General features: G+C 33.2%; 1 protein-coding gene across 1 annotated transcript; it reads right to left on the reverse strand.

The window, feature by feature from the left end:
* Nucleotides 1-5,481: 5,481 nt before the first annotated feature.
* On the reverse strand, nt 5,482-11,557 carry LOC131653899 (DEAD-box ATP-dependent RNA helicase 20-like). Its single transcript, XM_058924226.1, has 10 exons — nt 11,204-11,557; nt 10,841-11,103; nt 9,998-10,177; nt 9,713-9,874; nt 9,445-9,599; nt 8,593-8,685; nt 7,274-7,359; nt 6,963-7,189; nt 5,994-6,227; nt 5,482-5,769 (listed from the first exon to the last, which is right to left on the reverse strand). The coding sequence occupies exons 1-10, from the start codon at nt 11,257-11,259 to the stop codon at nt 5,717-5,719; spliced, it is 1,509 nt and encodes a 502-aa protein (XP_058780209.1). The 5' UTR covers nt 11,260-11,557; the 3' UTR covers nt 5,482-5,716.
* Nucleotides 11,558-12,217: the final 660 nt, after the last annotated feature.

The raw sequence follows: 12,217 nt of genomic DNA on the forward strand, positions 1-12,217 counted from the left end.
TTATACGGCGTCGTTGCATAACATTCAAGTCTAAATTAGTAAGTATATTTTTTATTAATATTATAAAATAATATATTTAATATAATATATTTAATATAATATATATCATATAACATATTAAAAATAATACTACAAAATGAAATGATGTTACAAAAATGAAATAAAAAATATATAATTGGTTTAGATCGGTTTAAAAAATTAATTTAAAAAATGGCACTTATACGCATTCAATAATATTTGATTTTTTTACGGTTTTCGATTATTTTAATTTGATTCGTGGATTTTATTTGAATTTGTTTGCGATTTTTATTTGGATTTGAATGCCCATGTTATGAATAAATTGTAGGCTCATTGCACTTTTAGTAGTTCTCTCTCACCCGGGTGATAAATAGAAGATACCCTTTTGTTTCTGTTTGGAGTTTAAAATTTGAACTCATCACAATGCAACAAACCACTTCATCATAAATGCATTAAATACAAGTAAAAATATGTTCGAAGATTGAACTCCGAAATATGCCTTCAAACATTGAAATCCAGACACGCATGTTTAAGTTATGCGACCAGCCTTTCCTTTTACATTCTCTTACATTTGCAATCAGTTCTAGAAACATGAACAAACCTCTCAAAAATTCAGATTCTTCGTTCTTTTAATTATTCTCTCAATTTCTACTCATGTTCATTAAAACTAAGCACCTTCACCTCTCAAATTTGTTAAATTTCTCATTTTTTCTAATTTTGATGCATGCAATGCAATTCCTTAATAGATTATAATTAAGTTACATTTTGTTACATCTAATACAAATGTAATACATTTTTCTCCTACTTAGATTTGGTTTGAATTTGAGACATTTGAGGGTTAGCGTTCAAGCTTGAATGATTTTTGTTCTGATGTGATGAACTCGGATTTCAATATCCAAATCATGTATATAGATGAAAAATTTGGATTGCTAATGTATATAACTTTTCATTTTGTTGATTAATTCCTTAAATGTACAAAGAATAAAATCATATATATATATATATAGTTTGTCGTTATATTTATCATTTTGTTTGTTAATTAATTAAGTGTATCCTAATTATGATTATGAAGTATCATGTCTTGTGTGATTATAGAAAAAATATTTACGAACAAGAAAGGTACAGACATGGTCAGTTGTCTAAACATGTTTAATTGTGGAAGGAGAAAGCTAAATCCTCCTTAGTAGTTGATGGATAGAAGAGATTGAAGGAAAGGACGAACCTTGTGAAAATTTAGAAGGAAGAGGAGAGAGAGGGAATTGGAGTCGCGTAAGACGGAGCGAGAAACCCAGGTTAGATACGAGAATAAGCCCTCGGAAAAATTGTGGATTTTTTACTTATACGGCGTCGTTGCATAACATTCAAGTCTAAATTAGTAAGTATATTTTTTATTAATATTATAAAATAATATATTTAATATAATATATTTAATATAATATATATCATATAACATATTAAAAATAATACTACAAAATGAAATGATGTTACAAAAATGAAATAAAAAATATATAATTGGTTTAGATCGGTTTAAAAAAATTAATTTAAAAAATGGCACTTATACGCATTCAATAATATTTGATTTTTTTACGGTTTTCGATTATTTTAATTTGATTCGTGGATTTTATTTGAATTTGTTTGCGATTTTTATTTGGATTTGAATGCCCATGTTATGAATAAATTGTAGGCTCATTGCACTTTTAGTAGTTCTCTCTCACCCGGGTGATAAATAGAAGATACCCTTTTGTTTCTGTTTGGAGTTTAAAATTTGAACTCATCACAATGCAACAAACCACTTCATCATAAATGCATTAAATACAAGTAAAAATATGTTCGAAGATTGAACTCCGAAATATGCCTTCAAACATTGAAATCCAGACACGCATGTTTAAGTTATGCGACCAGCCTTTCCTTTTACATTCTCTTACATTTGCAATCAGTTCTAGAAACATGAACAAACCTCTCAAAAATTCAGATTCTTCGTTCTTTTAATTATTCTCTCAATTTCTACTCATGTTCATTAAAACTAAGCACCTTCACCTCTCAAATTTGTTAAATTTCTCATTTTTTCTAATTTTGATGCATGCAATGCAATTCCTTAATAGATTATAATTAAGTTACATTTTGTTACATCTAATACAAATGTAATACGTTTTTCTCCTACTTAGATTTGGTTTGAATTTGAGACATTTGAGGGTTAGCGTTCAAGCTTGAATGATTTTTGTTCTGATGTGATGAACTCGGATTTCAATATCCAAATCATGTATATAGATGAAAAATTTGGATTGCTAATGTATATAACTTTTCATTTTGTTGATTAATTCCTTAAATGTACAAAGAATAAAATCACATATATATATATATATATATATATATATATATATATATATATATATATATATATATATATATATATATATATATATATATATATATATATATAGTTTGTCGTTATATTTATCATTTTGTTTGTTAATTAATTAAGTGTATCCTAATTATGATTATGAAGTATCCTGTCTTGTGTGATTATAGAAAAAATATTTACGAACAAGAAAGGTACAGACATGGTCAGTTGTCTAAACATGTTTAATTGTGGAAGGAGAAAGCTAAATCCTCCTTAGTAGTTTGAGATTCATCTTGTGTTGTTAAGGGGTCGTCTTCCAATAGTCATGTATCATCGGCTCGTGACTAGGGGTGAAAAGAAGGTCAGGTCATGTCAAACTTTAAAAGGCTTGAGTTTGGTCTATGATAAATTTCTTAGGCTTGATTATGGCCTATGGTCTATTATTGATTTTTTTTATTCGTCTGATCATGCCTTTTTAAAAGTATGACCTAGATTTAAAGCCTATTTAAAAGCTTGTTCACATAAAGACTTTCGGATAATTCATTTTACTTATTTTTAAATAGACTACATGACCTTTTATATTTTATTTAGCTAATAATACATAAAAGGTTATGTAATCTATTTAAAAATGTGTGTGTGTGTGTGTGTCTCTGCCTATCAAGCTTCATATGCATTTTTAATAACTTGAGTCTAACCTTTTTTTGGTTAAGCAGCCTAGTGGCTGGAATTCACCCTTTAAAGGTAAATAAGTGAAATGTCACGGGTTTGAACCCGCGTCCCTACATCTGATATCCTTACCCAGCTACTAGCTAAGTTAGCTTAACGATACAAGTCTAGTTTATTTAATTTAAAATGCTTTTTAAAAAATCTAAGCCTAGTTTTTTTTTTTATAAAATGGGTCAGGCCATACTTAAATAGGTCAGGCTAAATGCCTCTGTAGGACGACCTGACCTATTCTCATCCCTACTCATGACGATGCCCCTGCTACTCTCGTTCATGCTTCTAATGTTGCCGTACCCGGTGGTTTTTCGACTATATTGAATAGTTGTCATCTGTGTGTTGAATTATCCCACTCGAGGAAATTCAACGACTGATTCATACAGACTTGCTCTTGATCGTATTATAGCATATGATATTTGTTTCACATTGCAAAGGAACATTGTCAGATATGACTTTTTCATGTAATATGTTTGGTACTATAAATGGTTAGCTAGTGGATCTTGTTATATGTACCCACATCTACCAGCGCGAGTATTGTGGTAGTTCGAGTATTTGTAGGGTATACCTATGGACCCTACATTTGTTTCTTCCACCATTGTCCTCCGTAGAGATGTTGATATATTTGCAGAGTACCAAAAGCATCTGGTACTATAGGACACATGTAGTGCGTCAGCCTTGTCCATGGAGTACGATATGTTGTTACATCCAATTGGTTTATAGAGTTTCCCATGACACTAGTTCCAAAAGAAGACCTCCCTAGGTCAGCTCATCAGGAGACACTAGAGCTTTCCAACCCACCGTGATAATATATCGCTCTCCCTTCATAATTATCCTTTTATTTCTAAAAGTATTGCCATATTTCGTTATCTTTTTCTGTGCATAACTTCTCGGATATTGCTGTCTTTCAAACTGGTTATCGTGAAGCTCCTTGTTTCTCCAAAACCACATACTATGGCATCCCACAACCCAAAATTGACTCCATTTACTACTTTGGTTGAGATTTAACATGATCCACTCATAAAGCTCCATTGTAAAAAAAAAAATCATCATAAATTTCACAAGAACTTTGTTCATCCAAAGTTGCCTAGCTTTTTTACACTCTATAAACACCTGCAACCTAGATTCACACACAATACCACACAATTTACATTCCTTTCGAGCTCTTTTGAAGATTGGTTAACAGTCTATCGTGCCTTAACAGCCACACAAAGCTTTTGATACGATCTTGAAATCTCAACTTCCCAATTTTTCTCCAAATATCTTTTGTGTTTGTTTCCTCTAGATTAACCATCTGACCATACATCTCTTTTACAGGTGAACTATTATTTCATGTCCTTGTAATGGAAAATTTATCCTTCCCGTATCTGATTTAGGAGGGAGTTGAGCTTTAATTTTTTACAATAGAGACTTTGGCATCCACTACTGCAAAAATTGTCAATTCCACTCTCCACATTGGCCAACCAAATCCTTCAGTTTCGTATGTTCTATCTCTACAGGAATCTACAGGTTCATCTCTTGAATGATCAACCCCGATTTTACCCAATAATTAGACCAAGGATTGATGTCTAAACCATCTCTGATACTCTAACACTCATGCTCTAACACTTGAGGCATTAACTTGAATATGTCTTTCCATAGCTTGGAGTTTGTCCCATGTTGAGTGCAATCACTCTGATTGGACATTTAATACTTGTTTTTCAAAATTGTACACCAGAGGTCCTCTTAACCACTAAGCAACTTCCACACCAACTTCATTAAACAAACTTTATTCATTTGATCAAGCTTCCTTAATCCTAGGCATCCTTCATCTTTATGTTTTATAATTGTTTCCCACTTGACAACATGATAATTCCTTTTGTCTATTGTATCCCGCCAAATAAAGTTTCTTTGAAGTATATGGATATCCTCAACCCAAGCTTTAGGAAGAGTGTTTGTCATCATAAGATAAATTGGGACTACCTCAAAAACGCTTGTTGCCAATGTAATGCGCCCTGCAAAAGAAATTTGGTTAGTTTTCCAACTTGCCAACTTTGTTGTTAGATGTTCTAAAATATATTGATAATCATTTATTCTCGATGATTTTTCGCTCAAAGGCACTCCAGGGTATTTTCCCAACTCATGAGTTTCTCGAAAGTTGGAGATTTGCATGATCCTCGTCTTTAAACTTCTCACAACGTTTTTCGAAAAACAACACACAAGTCTTCTTTTTACAAACTTCATGTCCAGACATGATTTCACTAAATTTTTGCATAATACCCATAGCACATCTCATCTGACTAACAGATATAATAACTTGTTTATGTCTGGTTCTAGACCATTCACAGTGTAATTTTCCTTGAAAGTAAATATTTTGAATTATTTGTTACCAAGGCAGTTATAGTATCAAATTAAATGCATCCAAATGACAAGCAAAATAAAGTACTGTGGTATGAATAGTCAAGTATAAATAAATGTTTGATTGTAGATACAAAACTCATCAAAGTTCTATGGACATTTCAACCAAATAAAGAGGGGAGAAAAGAAGTCTAACAGATAAGAAATCCAAACTCCTACCACTTTTCTTATAAATAATAGCTAATTTAGGAGGACAGTACTGCAAAGGCTATATCAATGGCATTATAGTAGGAGTTCCATCCATCAGCTCCATGGGCGACCGCTGCCAAAACTCTTCCCACGGTCTCGGAAGCCTCCTGATTGATCATTGAAAAAAATAAAAAGAAAACTCATTCATTAGAGTCTGCCCCTTGGCAAGTGACACGAAAATATAATTCTACTAAACAAGTCAGACCAAGACACCAAAAGACAAAATGACTGCTTTTGGGTTAGGATCCATGTCATTTGAGCAAAAATAATAGAGGACAGGCGGATGGGCCAATATAAGTATGTATATACTAGCCAAAGTTGATTAACAGACCTGAAGGCGGAGGAGGTGCACCACGCCCCATTGCTGCCAGCTCAGAGCTCACTCTCTGTCCAGCTTCCTCAAGTATGCTTATAAGTTCCTTTGCAAATCTGGCATTAGCAGCTGTAAAGAATGTGTATGCAGTGCCTTTTGCACCAGCTCTCCCAGTCCTTCCAATTCGATGAACATAATCTTCTAGTGATCCCGGGAAGTCGTAATTTATGACGTATTTCACATCCTTCACATCTGTCAGTAACAATCAAAACAAAAAAAATCAATATACACAAGCACACTTATTGGTGTAAATTACAAAGTGACACTTCCTCAGTAGTGCAACATAGCAAAAACAATTCTAATATACACTTGGATTCTTTTTAGATGCAAAGATTACTTTGATAAAGGACCTAATTCAATGGCTTTGAGTCATAACAATTAGCAAATGTCAAATAGAAGTTGAAGTTGTCGGTCAGAATAACAGACATTAGCTATTAAAGTCACTATCTATAGTTCAAACTGATTAATACATATATTAAAGTCACTATGTATAGTTCAAACTGATTAATACAGATATGATATTGACCAGCAATAGAAGGAAATTATAATTTAAGAAACTTCATCTGTAAGAGAAAATTGTCGATATAAAGTAATGTATGCATAGCTAATAAAGATTACAACGGTAAGGTCGCTTAACACTGCTAGATACACACAATAAATATGTCCCTTACATGGGAATAGTAAACAACCATAAAATTTAGCAATCAAAAGTGACTTAAAAAGGACGCCAAAGAGAAAAAAGAAGGGGGGAAATGTAAAATAGTCACATTTAGCTATAAGATGGAAGGAACCAAGCCACTAATTTAATGAAGAATTATCCATTCCAACATAAAATGCTTACTATTTCCAAAACAAAGTCCAAGAACTACTTCAATTTCCTACACTGAATCAGAATATCATTTAAACAATTAATCACAAGTTTTGTACCTAAACCACGAGCTGCAACATCTGTTGCAGTCATTATAGGACTCTTTCCAGATTTAAACTCTGAAAGCACCCAATCTCTTTCTGCTTGACTTTTGTCTCCATGAATTGAAAGTGCTGGCCAACCATCCATACGGAGCTGCCTAGTAATCTGATCACATCCTTTTTTTGTATCCATGAATATCAATATTCGACTTCCATCCATGATGTCCTCCAACAACTTCACCAATCTGAAATAAAATGATTCAATTAGGCCATTCTACATGACAAGCTATTCTAGTTAAGGATAGAAAATAATGTAGATCATATCCTACTTGTCGTATTTTTGCTTTTCGGGAACAATGTCAACATATTGCTTTATAGCATGGTTAGCTTTTAAATCTTCAGAACCTATAATTACCTGCACAGTTGTTACAGAAATTGTCAATTCAGCCTTCAATATAAATACAAAATTCTGACAAATACAAAGCCATACATAAACAAACATACACCCAAGATTGTCAAATTTGAGAGGCTGTGAAACTCAGGAAGTGTCCATAAACTCACAAGTCAACCTAATAAAAAAATCTTTTAAAAATATAAAATAGCATTCAAGCATAATATATTACCAATACATTAATGGATATTCTACATCCCAGCTACATAATGAAGCAAACCATAATAAAAGAAGGAATGAAAATACAAGTTAAAATCATACATATAAAACCAACTCATGAGTCATAAGTTAATAAAAAATGCCAAGGACGGGCTTTGTAAAGCCAGAGGAAGATGATTTCATCTATCGAATATTGACTTCGACGGTTGTGTTGGGATGGCTCTAATTGCTGCTAGAAAGGGATGGCTGTGACAGTACTTTGCTTGTCTAGGGATAGTGTTGAGACTAGAGAATCATAGAACTTGGGAGACTAAATTTGCACCTTAAGGCTTTGTTTGCGAGTTTGGAGGGGAGGGGAGGGGAAGGCTTCCGAAAACAAAATTTTAAAAAAATATAGGAAAATATTTGACATTTTTTAAAAATATGATTTTGTTTAGAATGATAAAAGAGTCATTAATATTACTAAATTTTTTATTTTTAGAATACTATAACAACCTATAAGATATTTGGAAAATTTATGTAAGCCCTCTAAAACCCTCCTTCAATACAGTTTTTGAGTTCTCCCATTTTATGGAGTTTTTGGTGTTATAAATAAAATCAACCCCTCCAATACCCTCCTACCCAAAATCTTTCTATTTTTTTCACCCAATCCTTTCTATTTTCCAAAACCCTCCCCTCCCTTTTCCTCCAAACTCTCAAACATAGCCTAAAAGAAAACACAGCCGCTATGGAAGATTTTAAATGCTTATTTCAGTGTATCCGTGGGGCCGCTAAATTCTCGTGATTCTACCTAAGTTTTGAACAAATCCGCGTGAATCAGCATAACTTTAACACGGAACATGTTTTAAAGTGAATCTGCTTGATTTTCCTACCTAAACATGAAGGCTAGAACAAGTTTACAAGTCAACTCAGGAGTTTGACAGCTGTGATTTAATAAATAATAATAATAATAATAATATAAATTCAGAACATTTGTTTTCAACATACGAATGATACTAAAAAGACAATATAACAAGTCTCGACAAGAATAAATCTTACTTTGTATGGATTGTAAAGGAACTGCCTTGCTAATTGTTCAACCTCCTTTGGCCAAGTAGCACTCCAATACAAAGTTTGACGGTCTGGGCGAATCTGGATAAATAACAGTAATGATAATCAATTAAACACAAGATAATCAGAAGCCTCGGCAATATGTCAATGCTAATTCAACTCAGACTGATTGGCGAGAACTTAGATGATGAACTTATCTAAGTAAATTATAAGGCTCTTCTAATCGGAAAGAGGTACAGAAGCAAAATAGTGCCTCATGAAATTTGTGCTTTTATCTGTTCACCACCAGTAACTATCGATTTGGTCTACAGGGTTGACCTAAATCCTGAACTAAAAAAAATCAGATCATTTCAGCTTTATAGGGTTTCATATCATTTCTTTCTGGTGCTTCTTTTCTGTGATTTTCAGCCAATGGTTGTTCTCAAAGAGTGGTTTTTGTTTAACATCTTACGGGATTAGCATCCTATATTGTATTGATGCCATGTAACGTTTTTAATATATTATAGTTTTATTTTCTCAGAGGATACCTTATCCTTCTTCAGTTAAAGGTTATGATCTTTCTACCAAATTAAAAAATTCCATGTGAATGATATTTCAGGTATCTACATGTCCAAATAGGAATAAAATTAGAAGTTAGGAGAACATACGTTATACATATCTCTTTTTTCATATCATGAAAGATACACGGCATTGCAAAATGAAATTCAACATAAAAAGCAAGATTGATGAGCTTGGTGAAGCATCAAGGAAAGCAACTAGACTATGCCAAACAATACTACCAAATAGCATTTCCTAAGGTTTTACTATTTTAGAATATTAATCAGATATAAAAATGGTCACCTGAGAGACAATTTTCCGTATCTGGGGATCAAACCCCATGTCCAGCATCCTATCAGCTTCATCCAATACCAGGTATGTGACCCTTCTCAAGTTAGTATGATTTGACTCAAGCATATCAATTAACCTTCCCGGAGTGGCAATTATAATTTCAACACCTAGCCCCAAAAAATAACAAAAGCATGATCAAATACAAGATTACAGAAAAATAAAAGAAAGACGAGTTATTTATCACATGCCATGACTTTGTAATACTAACTTCACCGCATACCTTTCTGTAGATCGCGCACTTGAGGCCCCTTAGGAACCCCACCGTAAATGCATGTGCTCTTAATCCTAGATGATGCACCAAATTTAGTAGCTTCTTGTTGTATTTGAACGGCAAGTTCACGAGTAGGAGCCAAAACTAACACAATAGGTCCATCCCCCGGATCTGAAAAAATTGTTAATGAATTATGAAACGGCAATACAATTAAATAAAGAACGCATGGACAAACAAAGGCAGCACCTCTAATAGTGTTTACATCTCAGCTGTGGTGCCTCCTTATCTTCTTACCTAGAATTGGCTGAGCATTTACATGCACTATTGCCGGCAACAAATAAGCAAGTGTCTTCCCTGATCCTGTCTCTGCAATTCCTATTAGATCACGTCCCTTCAAAGCCATTGGCCAACCTTGGGACTGAATAGGTGTAGGTTCAACAAATCCAGCTTTTTTAACTTCTTCCAGTACATATTCTGGATTAAATTAAATCAAAGTCGTAAAATCAGTAGAGTATTACCACAACAATCTATAGGTACCAGTGTTCTCATATAGCGATTATTCTGCCATGGAATTTTTAAAACTCGCTATCATTCTGCAATACAACACTTAGAACAGCATGCTGTCAGATATAGGTTAAATGGACACTATAGAAATGTAGATAGCAGAATTTGAACTAACCACTACTGTCCACTATCCTCCTTTGACAACACTCCAAAATCCATAGACTATAAAAGTACAAACTATTTTCTATTCTTTCCAAACCCCCTAAGTTTTACCCCTCTCCTCAAACCAAAACCTATGAAGCACGGACATCCCGGACACGACCCTAACCCTGACACAGCAAAACCAGTAATAATTTGAAAAATTGAATGAATTTTAAACGTAATCACAACGCCTTTTTTCAGAGGTGTCGGTGCTACTGAAACCAAAACCAAATACGAAGTAAACGGCACTTGAATCGTTACCCCATTGGCAGACTAAACATAAATTCCAATAGCAAAATATCATCATCTTAAACAAAACTAGCACTCAAATTGAATCCAATCCAATCGAATGAAATGAAATTGAACTTAGAGAGTCGTTGCTTAATCTATGTTGCTACAAATTGCAAGTATGAATGACAATAAATGATGTACCTGGAAAAGCAGCATCAGAAAAGGATTTAACAGGTTTAGGAACATCTTTCCCTTCAACAGTAATTTCGCGTCTCCGCCGATACTCAATAACTTCAGCCTCAGTCATTGCCCTCACAGAAGGCGACTCATTGTAGAAATTTTTCTCAAAATGAGGTAACCCATCCAAATTAATCTTCTTAGGAGAACCAGACCCACCGTCATCGTAGTCTCTTCTACTTGAAGGCGCAGCAACAGAACCTCCTCCGCCACCTAAACCCGAGTCACTGAGAAAAAACAACATCGAAGGTAAAAAAAATATATATATATAGAGAATTGAAGAGAAAGATAAACCCTAGAAAGTGGAATTGGAGTTATTATTATTACCTTCTCCGGTCGCGGTAGGAAGTGGGGTCGGAGGAACGGCTATCGTAGCGGCTCATGATCTCTCTCGCGCGGTTACGGAAGCAATATCGGGAAGTGAGTGTGACAGTGAAAGTAAAGTAGAATTAAGCAACTTGTTCTATGCTCCTTCAGTGTGTGGTGTAGTTAGGGTTAGGTTAAAGCTACTGTGGTGATGTTTTGTGTATTACTCTAGTTGTTATTGCCACACGCGCCGCTGCATTCACGACCGCAGCTGGTTTTTCCCTATGAACTGGTTGGTTCCTTCTTCTACTTTCTTTGATATATTATGTTGTTTTTCGAAGAAGAAGAAACGTGGGTTATGGTTCGGTTGTTTTGCGATGATAAATAAATAAACATTGATATAATTAAATGATGATATCAATTTCTATTTTTAAAAAAGAATTATACCAAAGAAAGAAAAAAAAGAAGAAAAAAAAATACGAACTAATTGGTTCTAAACAATAATTGAGACGAGAAAATAGATTAAAAAAATGTGAATGAAAAGAGAAAGATTTAAAAGTATAGTATAATGTTAACTTGTGATTTTAGGAACCAAGTTAAGAAATTTATAAATAAAAAATTTGTGTGAAAAAAACTTGTGTTATAAAGATGGATAAAAGTTGATGATTTCTAAAAATACTAGTAAAGGACCCGTGCGCCCGCACGGGTCACGTAAAGTCGGTATAAATATTAAATAAATATAATATGGTTATGGTTAAAAAATTATATTAAAATATATATTAATTAAGCGAAATAATTTCTTTAATGATGATTATCATATCAATATTAATTTAATTTATCAATTTGTAGTTGTTTACATTATCAATTTGTAGAGATAATTAATTATTATTGTTGATCACAATTTAAAGTCTGAAAAAATATAGTTCTTGATAAAAGTAAAAAAATAAATAAATATTGAGATAATGTAGTTATTATGTACTATCATTATCAACAATTTTTATGGGCTCTCACCCCTAGTATGTCTACCCGCTTTTT

Source organism: Vicia villosa, linkage group LG2 (genome assembly GCF_029867415.1).
Source record: "Vicia villosa cultivar HV-30 ecotype Madison, WI linkage group LG2, Vvil1.0, whole genome shotgun sequence".
Lineage (NCBI taxonomy): Eukaryota > Viridiplantae > Streptophyta > Magnoliopsida > Fabales > Fabaceae > Vicia > Vicia villosa.

Coding starts and splice junctions, on each gene's coding strand:
- LOC131653899 (XM_058924226.1), bottom strand. CDS start 11,259: ATGAGCCGCTACGATAGCCGTTCCTCCGACCCCACTTCCTACCGCGAC. Junction 7,360..8,592: donor TCCTTTACAATCCATACAAA/GTAAGATTTATT, acceptor ACAACTGTGCAG/GTAATTATAGGTTCTGAAGA. Junction 7,190..7,273: donor GAAAAGCAAAAATACGACAA/GTAGGATATGAT, acceptor ATTTTATTTCAG/ATTGGTGAAGTTGTTGGAGG.